Source organism: Nerophis ophidion, linkage group LG03, assembly GCF_033978795.1.
Source record: "Nerophis ophidion isolate RoL-2023_Sa linkage group LG03, RoL_Noph_v1.0, whole genome shotgun sequence".
NCBI lineage: Eukaryota > Metazoa > Chordata > Actinopteri > Syngnathiformes > Syngnathidae > Nerophis > Nerophis ophidion.
This window is the reverse complement of record NC_084613.1, coordinates 42,193,828-42,209,730: the sequence shown is the minus strand read 5'-3', so window position 1 is coordinate 42,209,730 and position 15,903 is coordinate 42,193,828. Positions and strand designations below refer to the sequence as shown.

The following is a 15,903-nucleotide window of genomic DNA, read 5'->3' as shown; positions in this document are numbered from 1 at the left end:
AGGTAGGGCTAACAAAGACAATTAGTGACACCCTAAAGTGACATCGTACTCATCCTTTCTGCAAATTGTTTTAATTACTATCAAGTTACATTTCTGTTCATGCTTTCATCTAAGTATTACCTTAATAACGGCTGCATGAGTATTACAAATAATTTAGAATCTTATGCAATATTACAACAAAATAGACATAATACATTTCAAATCATTGGTACCAAAAACGAGACACAATTGAATTATTAAAGGGGAACATTATCACCAGACCTATGTAAGCGTCAATATATACCTTAATGTTGCAGAAAAAAGACCATATGTTTTTTTAACCGATTTCCGAACTCTAAAAGGGTGAATTTTGCGATTTAAACACCTTTCAATTGTTCGCCTGTCGGAGCAATGACCTTTCACCCGTGACGTCACATCGTGAAGCGACCCGCCATTTTCTCAAACACATTACACACACCAAGTCAAATCAGCTCTGTTATTTTCCGTTTTTTCGACTGTACCTTGGAGACATCATGCCTCGTCGGTGTGTTGTCGGAGGGCGTAACAACACAAACAGAGACGGTTTCAAGTTGCACCAGTGGTCAAAAGATGCGAAAGTCCCTTGTTTGTTCGGCACACTGTACCGACGACAGCTATGCTTCCTACAGAGATGGCAAGAATGTGTGGATATCCTGCGACACTCAAAGCAGATGCATTTCCAACGATAAAGTCAACGAAATCACAAAGCTGAGTTTTGTTGATGTTATTGACTTATGTGGAGTGTGCTAATCAGACATATTTGGTCACGGCATGAGTGCAAGCTAATCGATGCTAACATGCTATTTAGGCTAGCTGTATGTACATATTGCATCATTATGCCTCATTTGTAGCTATATTTGCAACCAGCCTTTCCCTCCACCCACATTTAATGCCAAACAAACACATACCAACCGTTGGTTAGAAGGCGATCGTCGAATTCCTCCGCGCTTCTTCACGTGCCGCTGTCTGTCGTGATATGGCTCAAAAGCTTCTGTTTCGTCTTTAATTTCATATACGGTACCTGCCTCCACACTCCAACTAACCGTTTCAATACGTGCCTAATCTGCTGAATCGCTTACAGCGCTGAGATCCCAGTCGGAATCCGAGTCTGAATCCGAGCTAATATCGCTATTCCTTTTTGTGCTTTCCGCCATGTTTGTTTCTGTGTGGTCACACTGTGACGTCACAGGATAATGGACGGGTGGATATAACGACGGTTAAATCAGGCGCTTTGAAGCCGTTTTTCAGGATATTGCGTGATGGGCAATATTTTGAGAAAAACTTCGAAAAATAAAATAAGCCACTGGGAACTGATTTTTATTGGTTTTAACCCTTCAGAAATTGTGATAATGTTCCCCTTTAAAGCACTTGCAACTTTGTCCATTATGTAGTTTGAAACTCTCCAACAATAATTGGATAAGCTCACTAAAATTAGCTTTCACCACAATTAAATCACTGGCTAGAATGAAGGTTGTTGTTTTTTTTAAGAAAAGTATGTATGAAGCAATTTTACGCAGTCAAAACTTGTCATGGTGATACATATTATTGTCTAAATAAGGCATAAGCCTAAGGTCAGTGGATCTGCAGAAAAGCTTTTATTCATTTTGACAAGTCAAAGCAGAAAGTGTTTTTTGTTTTTTTTTTCATTTCCTGGTGCATGGACATGTAGAGAAGGCCCATCTAAATTTAAATAACAGCACTATGCTTTGACAATAAAAATATTGACTGTCAGGGGAAAGGCGGTATGGTGAGCTGCAATATGTGATTTGGGGGGTAATTTGAAGGGTAGGTTATTTGGACCACTGCTTTCAGAACTCCACCTGATGAATAATTTACCAGTCTGAATGGAGTCATATTGCCTAAGTTCGAGGGGGAGTTATTTCCCAAGCGTCAACAATCATTACTACTGACAAATATCCACACTATTTTCAGTACACCTCACATCATGTAACCATAATGTTGGGGCACTTCAGCTATTAAAATTTCAGTTTTATGCAAACATTTGGCTTACATCACTACAACTCTGACTCAGTCCATATCACTACAATAATCAGAGGGCAAAGGGGTAAAATAAATACAACTTAATGCCCATCACTTCATCACTAGTAAATATGTAAGTAATGTCACAAATCAGTCTTGCAAAGCTTTTAAAAGGACTCAACCAGATCGTTGGTAAGATAAGAGCTATCAAATGTGACTATTTCCAGTTTAGAAAACCAAAAAGCGCTGAAAAACTATTTAATAACCCTGTAATAATTTAGCGTTGATGTTGTGACAACAAAAAGAATCTCACCAGTCTTTTCTTGGCTTGCTTTTTTCAGCAAGAGAAAAATACTTTCTATTTTACCACTATATTAGTTTACACTTTTACATCAACCGATTGACATATAGTGAATTGCTGAGACTAGATCTGGCCAATCTAAGTTTGTGAGCATGAACTGGTGAAGCCTGCTCAGATGGAAGGCAAAATGACTTAAGACAAACTGAGCAGTCAAGTTGCGATCCATTTAATGCCCTGAGATAGTGGTCTGCGATGTTATGATATAAATCGTTGGGGGACATAAAAATGTTTAATCCACGATGCAATTCTTCAGGGCTTCCCCGACATGTAATTGATCATGACGGGGTGTCACATCAAAATGAAAGCCGGCACACCTTATACATGAGGATAATTGACATAAAAACAAATATATTACAGTATATGAATGGCTAAAGATAGCTTATTATCTAAGCATTATTCACTAGCGATGCACCTAAAATTTGACGACCAAAAAACTTTGATCACCTAAACAGCACTGCCAAAACAGGATGTTGTGATGATGTAGGCAAGACGCAAGCGATTGTCTGGAGCTGAAGCCGCATGTCTGTGATGCGGATGAACTTTAATATATCCAAGAAATACCCGCTGACAGCTATCTACAAAATATACAAAGTGCAAATATTAATTGGACAGGGACAGTCTTTCAAAGAAACAAATTGCACCAGGAAGTGATGTCGGCGGTAAGACCTAGATGCTGGCTCCCGCGGCATGGCTAAAGGCTCCTCAGCCACGGCACGTGCACAACTCCACTTCACACCACTGCCCGACCGACCCAGCTCTTATTTCTGAAGTTCACCTTGGAGACCTGCCGCGGATATCGGTACCGTATATGGCAATTGTGATTACTATAAAACTGTAAAAAGTAGTCAAATATGTACTTTTGTGTTAACATTATATTGACTAAATATGCGCTAGGATGCATTTAGTTTTTGTTCAGAAATAGCTACTTTTGCGACAGCTGACGCAACTTTCTTCTCATTTATTGTGGTAGCGTCACAGTACATTAAACAGTGTCGAAGCTGAGCATCCATTGAATTCAATAGGGTAACATACAGTGGATTGTTCCACTGCAGCCAAACTGGACAATCATTGGATAACTGCTCAGTTTTGTCACGCCCACGTATGCCGAGCTGCTTTGGAAGCTAATAAGAAGTAGGCTCGGCCTGCAAGAGCATTTTTCAATTTTCATTTTAATGTTCCATGTTGATTATATAATCTTTTAAATGACCTTCTCTTTGTAAAATCTAGCATCTTTATCTTTTATCGGTTATTGGAGAATTGATTCGTTCTTCAAGAGTAGATTAAATACGAGCGTTACCTACTTAAAAGACCAGCAGCCGCTACGAGAATATAGCCTGTGTTACATTGTACAATAATAATTTAAAAATAGAGCTACATTTTATAATGTAAGAAAAACATATGATAATACTTCAGATTAGTTTTTTGATTTATTTACAATTTTTTTGCCTTTTTTAAAGTATGCGATATTAACAATTATGCAAATCATTTGATGATTTCGTATTTACCACGCCCCTAGTCACACTCCCACAGGCACTAATATATTGGCCAGCTAGGGGAAACCCTGTTCTCTATCAATTGTAATTTTAACGTCTGTGCTGTGGCTAATAACTGCAGAAACCCCGCTGCATTGCATTTTTACGTCATTTGAAATAACTTTACAGTGAGGAGCATGAATGACAACAATGTTAAGACAGATAGAGAGCACAATGGAGCTAAACCAACAAAACTTAAAGACAAATTGGTACAAAAAGAGGTTAGAGGAACATCTTTGTTTAGCTTCGGTTTAAAAAAGTCATGCATGTATCGAACATCGGTAATCTGGAAAACAGGTCTTTACTAACAATTTGAACACGTGTAATAATTTGTCACTTGACGAGACGGCATTAAGAACAGTACAGAGACATTGTGTAAATGTGACAAAATAATTATGTTATGTCAAAATCATTAAGTGATGGAAAAAAAACACACCAAACAAGCTTGACTGACCAAAAGGTACCATCTATCAGGTAGTCCCGCAGACACCAAGAATTTACAAATGCCATATCTAAACTCATGTCTGTAGACATTGGCCTAGTATGTCCAAAAAAAGGCTGGCACTCTATACTTTAATATAAAATGTGTTTTACAAATAAAAGGAGAAAAGGTAAGCGAAAGTAGGTAACTTATTTTTACACATTTGATAGTCATGTCTGTAGACATTGACCTAGTATTTCCCAAAAAAGGCTAGCACTCTATACTTTAATATAAAATGTGTTTTACAAATAAAAGGAGAAAAGGTAAGCGAAAGTAGGTAACTTATTTTTACACGTTTGACAGTTAATGGTCAAATGTGACTTAAACATTTTTCATATACAGTTAATGAAGGTTTTATAAAACTGTCCTTTTACAAACATTGCTTTCCCTCTATATCAAAGTGTAAAAGCCCATGAAAACAAAACAGTCCCCAGATAATATGAATACAATCCCTGTCGAGGCCTGTGTTACACAACACCGCTCTTGCGCATGGTCATGCATGACCAGCAAACATAGACAAATACACAACAGCAAAACACACATTATCAATATTCTTCTTTTCCATCCATTTTCTTATCCTTGTCAATATTAAATAAATACTATACCTGTATGAACATGACATATGTGAGTAATGAACAGATGTGAAAGAAACCAGTGTATAAAAGACACCCCCCCAACCCGTGTTGCTGTGAGGGTATTTTGTTTCGAGGGACTGACCTATTTCACGAGATGTTCTCACTATCTGTCAGTACTGTTTAGTTTGACTGTAAACTTTGTCTCATGTGTTATATAATCCAGAGCAGGGACACACGACGACAATAACCTCCTAATCCAACATGGTGTAAAAAATGAAAAAAATGTTTTCATTAACAGACCAGTGACATTTTTGGAAGTAGCAGAGATGCACAACAATTTGTGATGACTGTCAGAAGAGGCCTATTTATTAGCCTATTTCGTCCAATAAAAACAGTTAAAAGAAGTGTCATTGAGGACATTGTTGACAAACAAAAATAAGAGCATAAATGTAGGCTGGGAAAACATAACAAATGAATACTATTGACTCCAGGAAAGAGGGGGTGAAAAAATGAGTGCACTGACTGTCAGTGCTTCACTCCTAACTGGGAGCCAACATTCCTGTCGCTCAGTGTTCTGTTCTCCGGGTGCAAGGCTCGGCTTTTTCTTTTATTGGAGCCTACTCAGACAAAACGTCCGACAACAAGGGGCTTTATAATGAAATATGCAACTTAGTGCACAGGCCTTTTAATACACTTTTCTCTACTTTTGCATTCCTTCTGGAAAGGAACCAGACCAGTTAACTTTAGTGACAACATTTTTCTTATGCGGTATTACTATTTAAAAAAAAATTGTTATGATTGTAAGCGACTGACTTTTATGGCAACGTTCCACAATAAGGATGCGACATGTAAATCGACAAGAAAAAAGCTTAAGATTTATATTCTTTTGCGCCCCAAAAAAAAAAACGAATGAAATAAAAACTGTATGCATAAAATGCACAGAGGCATAAAGTAAGTTTTAACAGATTCAACAAAATAATTGATGGGTTACTTGATAACTATTCCACAGACATCAGTTTGTCATTGTCAGCTCATTTGCTTAGACTCGGGGTTTTTAGAGCTACGAAGAGACCAACTGTTTTGAGGCCTGAGCTCGAGTTATGTTGTGGTCTGCTTGTGGTGCTCACTGTAAGGACAGGGGCCAACAGCTCAGTGCTGACTCCCAAGATGGAGACATGTTTTTTTAAACGAATTTTGCAATTAAATTTTTTGTGTAATTTGGAACTTACAGTAAAACTAAATTAACTATTAGGTCACTAACACTATACAAAGAACACAAATGTTTTGTAATAAGACAGTAAATACTAAAAGGGATGTACGATTAATTGATATATATTCTTTGGATTCAACTACATCGATCTGTGCTGTGCAAGTTTGCCTTCCATAAGATGAATATCGATCCCAGATCATTTCATAAAAGAATCAATCAGTTTTATCAATACCAGAAATAGGAAAACATTGGATTTAAGAATGGCTTTATATGAAGTTTAGCACTTTTAATAAGGACGGTACACATAAAGTCTGCCTGCCTGTCTGTGGCGTCATCAAAACAAAAACGGCGGATGGCTATGGTGGTCGGGAAAGGGAAACAAATGGAAACGACACAAGACAATACAGTTTCTTCTCAAGTTGGTTCCTTTGCAGAACACAAACACTTTTTGACCAGTGTGTCATCGGCAAACTTGATGGTGTACAGGAAGGTGCTTGACACGCAGCCCTAAAAGAAGGCAGTGCTGAGTGACAGGGTGGAGAAGCAGGAGGGATCTCGCTCATCTGTCCCGAAAAGACGCTGGCTGGGGACTGGTGGGCAGCCTCTCTTGACCGCTTGGCTGGATCTAGTACCGTCTCTGGCCACACAGCGAATGATGGCGTGAAACATTGCGGAGGCCGCCGCAGTGTACGGTATGTGGGTTTTAGGGAGGGGTTTTTTGTTATTTTCGATCATCTATGCATGGTGCATAAAATAATATATGTACGCAATATGTATAGTTTTGCTGAAAATTTTTATTTTCCTGAAGGAACTCTCCTGACAGAATAAATAAAGGACTATTTAATCTCATTGTGTTGTTTTTTTTGCTCATTGTTATGTTTTTTCTCATTTATGGCTTTTCGTTGCATTTGACTTTTATGGCTGTATGTACAAAATGCACCACTGAGGTCACATCAGATTGCATCAGCTCTGTGCTCCTTAATGTTTCTTATGTCCATTGTGTTCTTTAATGTTTCCTTCTTGTTTTCATATGTTTTTTGTCTTGTGCTTTGTGGACTTTTTCTACCTGAAAGAGTGGCAGCAGATCCCGGTAGCTCCTGAAATTTTCATCATTTTACAATTGAGTTACTGTGTGTAAACTAAGTCGCTTTCATAGGACCAAATCCTTTAACAAGAAGGAAAACATTCGGATGACAATGCCCTTAATTATGAATTTAGTAGTTGAGAACAAAAGTGTGGCCAATGTTGGTAGGCGTTTCTCATCTCAGAGCTTTTCTAGATGTTTATTTTCACTTCCACGGTGATGGTTTACTTTTCGTTACCACATTACCACCAGAAGAGTCTGCCTTAGCTTATAAGACACAATAAAAGCTACCCAATAAATGATATTCTTACCCATTGCAGCTGCATGTGGGGCGCATACTGTATTCTGAGGCCGCACGTGCAGTAACCATCTTGAGCAAGTCTTGTATTTATAGATCAAAATGACAAAGTCTTCTTGAACAGCAATCAAGCATGGCCGCAGATGACCACACTTTACCTCAAAGGACATAATGCTTTTCCTAATTTGTAAATGATCGCACAATTTAGAGTGGAGGCGAGAGACTGCTAAATGACCCTTTCATAAACAGTCGTCCACAGGCAGGTTAATTGTATTTTCTGTATTGCGCCCGAATACAACAGATGTTATTCAAGGATCAATTTCTTACAGAACTTTTTCTCTACAGTTTGTTTGTATCAAACTAATTATATTTATTTTATTTATGCGACGGCAAGTCAATGTTGTCTTGACATAGTCACACATGTGTACAACTCCCCTCTGTCTACCTATTCTACACGGCGGGAGAAGTAATTGCATCAACACTGCACTCTCTTGTTTTGACTTTTACTATTATTTAGTATTTTTTCATTGCTAATTTATATATTTTATACCATGTGGCAATTATCAAAAACAACACTATTGTGTTGTGTTCACAGAACTTCTCAAGTTAGAGCTAGTCTAAACAAATCTTTCAGTTTAGGGCTGGGCGATATATCGATATACTCGATATATTGCGGGTTGGTCTCTGTGCGATATAGAAAATGACTATATCGTGATATTCGAGTATACGTTCTCACGCAGTCGCTTTTAGCTGTTGGCATTACACTTCAGGCTCTTCTCGCTCTTTCCGGTCTCTCCTTCTTACAGACAGCAAGCGCACAAACTTACATACATCACATTCGTATACACCATCGCGGAGCAGAGAGGTAGCAGCATGGTTAACATTAACTGTGATGCTAGCAGAGCCATGCGAGTGGTAATACGAGAGAAAGAAGGTGCGAATGAAGAAATAATTAATTTCCAAGAAAAACAGCAGGGGGTCCATCGTCTGGCGGTGGTTTGGCTTCAAGTGGGAATATGTCGATCAGACAACCATAATTTGTCAAGTGTGGGCCAAAAGCGTTGCAACAAAAAGTAGCATTACTGCTAATATGTAGCATCATTTGAAAAGTTACCTGCTAGAGAATGAAGAGGGATTACTCCGCATGTCAACATCTCCAATGGGTGCCACACGCCCACACCATCAAAAGGCCGAGGGAAACATTTGCAGATCAACACCATATGAAAAAAATAGTCGAAAACAGAATTTAATAACCTCTGTAGTAACCTGCCACAATGCAAAGGACAAACACTATTTGAGTTCCTATTATTCAGCTCATTTTTATTTGACACTTAAAATGTCTCTGACAATCTTTCCTTTTCTGTTTTGGAAATGACATGAACGTTTGTGCCGCTGCTTAATAACTGTTTAATAAATACAGTTTTGGTCAATTGACTTAGTTGTGATTTCCTTCTCTGCATGAAAGTTTACAATGAGCATATATTAATGCAGTATGAACCAGAATGTTTTAATGTTGACACATACAATGATCATATTGCTGTGATTATATGTATCAAGTGTAAATTCAAAGCCAAGCCAAAATATAGAGATATATATCGTGTATCACCGGTATAGCCTAAAAATATCCAGATATTAAAAAAAGGCCATATCGCCCAGCCCTACTTCAGTTATATCATTCAACAAGTTATTTGCTACCAAAAAGGAACTGTGCTTGAACCACTGAGCGCAACTTCCACCTCAACACAAATATGGCAAGTACCATTGACGTCAATCCTTGGTGATTAAAAGATGAGCACAAGTAATACCACAGCGGAATACAAGAGAAGCTAAGGACATTGAGTATTAGCTAACATACAAACAGGATATCATCCAAGTGATTTTACAGACTCAAAGGGCAATATGCCAAATTTGAACTTGGCAACAAGCAAACCAATTGGACCCAAATGGGACTGAGCTATATAACAACACGACATTATTGAAACCTTTCTTTAAATAAACTGCAGGCAGCGCTTTTGTCAAAAATGTACACTAACATGTACAGGACACAACTCACAAAAACTCACTGATAATATGGTAAGGGTTACGATTGTTTGATTATTTAAAAAGTAGTGATGGAGTTTTACTACATGTGATAAACAAGGCAGCTAAAAGCCAAATTAAAGTCGTTGGGGAAATATAGTTATATTGTTGTAGCTTCCAATTTAGTGTTGCCAATCAACCTATCCCCAGGTGCATATCTTTGGAGGTGTGAATGGGAGTGTGAATGTTGTCTGTCTATCTGTGTTGGCCCTGCGATGAGGTGGCGACTTGTCCAGGGTGTACGCCCCCTTCCGCCCGATTGTAGCTGAGATAGGCGCCAGCGCCCCCCGTGACCCCAAAAGGGAATAAGCGGTAGAAAATGGATGAATGGATGTTGTAACTTCAAATGATCTGTATTAGCCAGTAGGGGTGTAACAGTACACAAAAATGTTGGTTTGGTAGGTACCTCGGTTCAGAGGTCACGGTTCGGTTAATTTTCGGTACAGTAAGAAAACAACAAAATATAAATGTTTTGATTATTTATTTAACAAATTTGATAAATATTCCACCAAAAATATTTTTCTTAGTGGAATATTTGATGTGAAGTAATGGGAAACTTGGATATGTCAATAATTCATTATAACATTGATTTTGATTCAATATTATGTTTTGAGCAATGACAGTTTGAAAGAAAAAAAAACAGCTTTGTTTTATTAGTCAACGTTGCAACTTTTTCTAAATTACATTTAACATTTAAGCTTTTTTATTTCACTTTTGTTTATGTTTTTGTTTATTTTAATAGTATTTTTAGAATGTGCCGTGGGACATTAAAACATTAGCTGTGGGCCACAAATGGCCTCCGGGGCACTCTTTTGACACCTCTGCTATAGATAATACAAAATAAAATCTGATAAATCTATGGGTAAAAAGCAGAGCCTGGTGACGCATGCGCATTTCTCATAACTCTCTCGCTCTCTCTGTCTCCACCCCTCCCTCACGAATGCTGAAAGTGAACAGTATAAAGTGCAAATAATGCTGTAAACATTATTTAAAAAAGCAAAACACACAAACAACCTGAGTGGGATAAAATGTCTATAACTCAGCATCAATACTTGCTCTCGAAGTGTAAACTTTAAAAAAATATATATATATCTACACACTCCCTTCAATTGTTTGCCCCAGTCAGGGGGGAAAACAATTGAAGTCCAAGCATAATGGGGAGATTCTTTCTAACAAAGACGAGCACTTTAAGATGCTCAGGTGTCAGCCTGCTCCTGTGTTCATCTATGATGAGTGCTGAAAAGCCTCTCACTCGAAAGAGTCATTAAAATGTCTTACAACTTTACCACCACGCTTGACTTTATTGTGGCATGTTTTGGACTCCACCTCTTCATCTTTTTCTTTTGGAGGATAAAATAATTCCACACAGCTGACATTTTTACCGTAACTTTTAATTCACACGGCCGTCTGAACGGTTAGAACGCAGACCTGTGGATGTTTTGAAGGTGTTCTGGAAAATGCGGAACGGAGTTTAGGGAGCAGCAGAAGAGTGGAATGTATTATTTAAATCGGTGTGTTGGACCGGAGTTTTTTCAAAAACTGGATCTGGATCGGCATTTTCCCATACCTTGCCGATACGCATTTTTTGGCAAATATCGGCGGCCGATACGATCCAAATATCGGATCAGGACAACCCTACTCCGAACCGAACCGAAATCCCTGTACCGAAACGGTTCAATACAAATACACGTACCGTTACACACCTATGAGCCAGGGATGTAACCATAAACAGTACTAATGATAACCTACAGTTAGTACTACCGTTTTAAATTATAAAAGGATTGAAAAAACATGATTGATAACTTCTGCTAGCTTGCTAGCTTAAATGCTAACATGAAAACAAGAAACCTCAACACGTTTACTCATTACAAAACAACATACCCAAATCTAAACTAATCTAAACATATTGCTGTCTGAGCAACTATGCTATTCAATAGTGCACATTGAACCTACAAGCTATGCGCTCTTAATACAGAGTGATCTTTCTATACTCAGAGGAATATGTGACGGTGGTATTTTTACAGTGCGTTCAAAGACCGCTAAACAGAGCGCCTAAATGTCCACCAGCAATAATAAATAACAGCTTTTATTTGTTACACACTTGTCATTCAAATAACTCTCAAAAGTGCTACGGTACAAACCAATATCAAAACAATACAACATATAAACAGATAAAATACAAAGACAAAAAAACGCACAATAGTGTTTTTTCTAACTGTGTGTATTTATTTTTTAAGAACTTTGTCATTAGATTGCAGTACATAAGTAGTAACAGTGTTGGCCTTAACACACTTTTTGTGTCTTTTTATACATTGAAATCAGAAAGGACGCCCAATTCCAGAAGCCCGCACGTCCCCTACATGCGGATTTTTGTTTTTTTTACTGCTCGGTTTGCTTGTTCTTTAAAATTTGATCGATCATCGCTTTCCGTTGGTGTTTTGTTCTGTTTGTATTTTCCGTCCCCGTTTTTTGCGTTTTTATTGGTCGTAAATTTTGATTCGCTGAAAGTTTTATAAATCACAAATACTGCCTCAGTTTACACTCGAACAACTTTACTGCGAGGGGCTGTCAACAGAAAGACTTCATTGCACACACTAAGGTGAGTGTATGGTCAACCTTTTTAACTTCATCCTGTGCCATGGCTCCAGTAAATGAGTTATTTCAGTCTTTGTGAGTCCATGGAAACTTCAGTTTTATCTCCCGCTGAAACGACATTGTTCGAGGATGGAGACAGGCTAGCTGTTAGCTTCAAGCTAACCAGCACCCGACTCCTCCACCCCAAAAACATACTTTGTAGGTCAACAAACGGGGAAAATATGTGCATTTTGCAGTATTAATGTGTGAGGAGTGTTCAAAAAGAGTCTCTTGGAGAAGTGGCTGACAAGTTAGCAAGTGTCGCTCGCATCGCTGACATCACCGTCATAGTTTACTAGAGCAAAGATGCTGACTATGCGTTATGATAAACGCACATGTGTCATCAGGCTCTGCTTTTTATCGATGGACATATCAGATTAAATGTTTTATTATACATAGCAGGGATGCCCACAGCACATTCTAAAAATATTATTAAAATAAACAAAAACTTAACAAAAGTGGATTAAAAAAGCTTACAGGTGAAATGTAATTTAGAAAAAGTTGCAATGTTGACTTATAAAACAAAGCTGTTTTTTTTTCTTTAAAACCGTCATTGCTCAAAACATAATATTGAATCAAAATCAATGTTTTTTATGAAATATTGACATATCCAAGGCGCAATTACCTCACATCAAATATTCTACTTTGAAAAATATTTTTTGTAGAAGACTTTGCATATTTTGTGTTTGCCATTAAAAAAAAACAGTGTTCTTTGACAAAAAGAGCAGAAAACAAACAAACAAAAAACAACATAAAAAAACTAAAAAAAACTTTGAATTAACAGATGGATCTGAAGTTGATGTAGACTTTAGAGATTTAAGTGTTAAATAAATAATGTATGTATGTCCTGGCACACAATTATCATTGTCTCATGACCGAAGCAAAAAACTTTTTACACTTATATACTGAAATAAATACACCTACAACTTCCATCCATCCATTTCCTACCGTTTATACCGGGGGGCGCCGGTGCCTATCTCAGCTACAATCGGGCGGAAGGCGGCGTACACCCTGGACAAGTCTCCACCTCATCGCAGGGCCAACAAAGATAGACAGACAACATTCACACTCCCATTCACACACAAGGGCCATTTAGTGTTGCCAATCAACCTATCCCCAGGTGCATGTCTTTGGAAGTGGGAGGAAGCCGCCGGAGGGAACCCACGCAGTCACGGGGAGGACATGCAAACTCCACACAGAAAGATCTCGAGCTCGGGATTGAACCCAGGACTACTCAGGACCTTCGTATTGTGAGGCAGACGCACTAACCCCTGTTTCACCGTGCTGCCCCACCTACAACTTATTAAATACAAATGTAGAAAAAACTACCGGCAGCGGTAAGGTTTAGATCCATTAAGGAAAGAAAAAAGTGAATGAATGTTTATGACTGACTACATTTACAAATGCATAAAAATGTGTTTTCTTTTGTATTCATTTTATGAATCAAGTAACGTTTATGACAACCTTTTTCCAAAACACAATAAAGAATGGGAAATATAACAGGATGATGCATATCATTTGTTTTCAAAACGCTTACAAAAAATGGACCTTAAAATTTACTGTGGGACCCCATTTTTATGACTTGATGGGGTCCCTGAGTAAGTATAAATACTTTTTGAGCAAATTTGACAATACCGCAAAAATAATAATCATAATTTTTCACAATAACCATAATTAAAAAAATCATATCGTTACATCCCAAGTTTGTACCAAAGATAGCTGTCCAAATGAACCTACTGCATTGACCTGCCAACTCATTGCGGCGTCAAAACCAAACGTGACACTTGGCAATAATAACCTACCGACCTAAAATGTTACCAGAAGACGAAGTAGATCAACATTTAAAGGCCTACTGAAACCCACCACTACCCACCATGCAGTCTGATAGTTTATATATCAATGATGAAATATTAACATTGCAACACATGCCAATACGGCCAGTTTAGTTTACTAAATTGCAATTTTAAATTTCCCAGGAGATTTGTCTTGAAAACGTCGTGTAATGATGACATGTACGCAAGAAGTCACAGGTTTTTAGGAAGTATGAGCGCTGCGCGCACACACAGCTAAAAGTCGTCTGCTTTAACGGCATAATTACACAGTATTTTGGAGATCTGTGTTGCTGAATCTTTTGCAATTTGTTCAATTAATATTGCAGAAGTCAAAGTACAAAGATGTAGGTCGGAAGCTTTAGCCTTTAGCCACACAAACACACGTTGATTCCTTGTTTAAAATTCCTGGAGGTGAAACTTTACTATGGATCACAGCACAGTCAAGCGAACATGGTTCCCGACTACATGTCAACCAGCAGGTTTAGGTGAGAAAATTGTGGTTAAAAAGTCGCTTCTTACCGGAGAAAAGCTGAGCTTGTGCCATCCATAAAGCTGCCGTCGACTCCCCTGAGACACTGTGCGTCAAGAGACCCGTGGACACACCCCTCCGACAATCAAGTACTGTTAAACTCACTAAAACACTAGCAACACAATAGAAAGATAAGGGATTTCCCAGGATTATCCTAGTAAATGTGTCTAAAAACATGTGCCCCAATGCAATCGCGTTTTTTTTCCCTTTTTTTTTTCTAGTCCGTCGCTATCAATATCCTCAAACACAAATCTTTCATCCTCGCTCAAATTAATGGGGAAATTGTAATTTTTTCGGTCCGAATAGCACTTTTTGTTGGAGGCTCCCATTAAAATCAATGTGAATATGTGAGGAGCCCACACACTTGTGACGTCATCGTCTGCGACTTCCGGTAGAGGCAGGGCTTTTCTCTTAACACCGAAAGTTGTGAACTTTATCATGGATGTTCTCTACTAAATCCTTTCAGCAAAAATATGGCAATATCGCGAAATGATCAAGTATGACACATAGAATAGACCTGCTATCCCCGTTTAAATAAGAAAATCTCATTTCAGTAGGCCTTTAAAGCAAAAAGCACACAGGAGAATAAGACTGTTCCATCATTACAACACCAAGCCCATATTAGCGTGATAAAACGTGTCAGAAAAAAAACTCAAAACACCCCGAAAGGAAAACGTAGCTTGTGAATACATTGTCATTACAAATATGCCCAGACACAAATGCGTCGTAAGAAGAACGTTAACAGCAAGAAATGAATTTTAGAAGCGATTTAGTACACATTGATAATGGACTGCTTACGACGCTAGCTAGCGACACAAGCCGCTAGCTAACAAAAATAGCGGCGCTAGCTATTATGTAGTTATCTTCAACACTAGACGGTAAACATGGGAGTGTAGTCCTGCTAATACAATTAAATCATTAACAAGTTATTTTTGACTACACGGCATGGTTAGCAGTGTGACGTAATATATCGTCAACGTTACCTTTTCTTTTCAGGTACAATTCCCGTGTCCATTTCAGGACTGAAGGAGCAGAGAGTTGCAAGTCCCTCGCTGTGTTTTACACTTCTTCCGTCGACGGACAAGCGCTGAGTTCCACCAGTACGAACGTGTAGCTCCTATGTAGCTTTAAAAGTAAAGCGCCAGTCGGGATATTTAGCGAGAAAATAGGGGTTCCATCCGTTTCGAGGCATACGATCGGTAGCGTCTGCCACGCTGGAGAGCTGGAAGTACAAGACGCGGAACATTAGTGAACACTGCACAGTCCCCAGGAGACAGCGGCGGGGACGCG

At 38.4% G+C, this 15,903-nt stretch overlaps 1 protein-coding gene across 5 annotated transcripts in view; it reads right to left on the bottom strand.

The window, feature by feature from the left end:
* hif1aa (hypoxia inducible factor 1 subunit alpha a) overlaps positions 1-15,903 on the bottom strand; it is a 33,932-nt gene extending 18,029 nt beyond the window's left edge. The window contains exon 1 of one of the 5 annotated variants that reach the window (XM_061895233.1): positions 15,597-15,903. In XM_061895233.1, coding sequence (XP_061751217.1) covers positions 15,597-15,628 — 32 coding nt within the window. In that variant the 5' untranslated portion in view covers positions 15,629-15,903. Of the gene's footprint in view, positions 1-8,653; positions 8,701-14,603; positions 14,734-15,596 lie in introns of those variants that run through there. The other 4 variants (XM_061895235.1, XM_061895237.1, XM_061895234.1 and 1 more) reach the window with 4 other exon arrangements.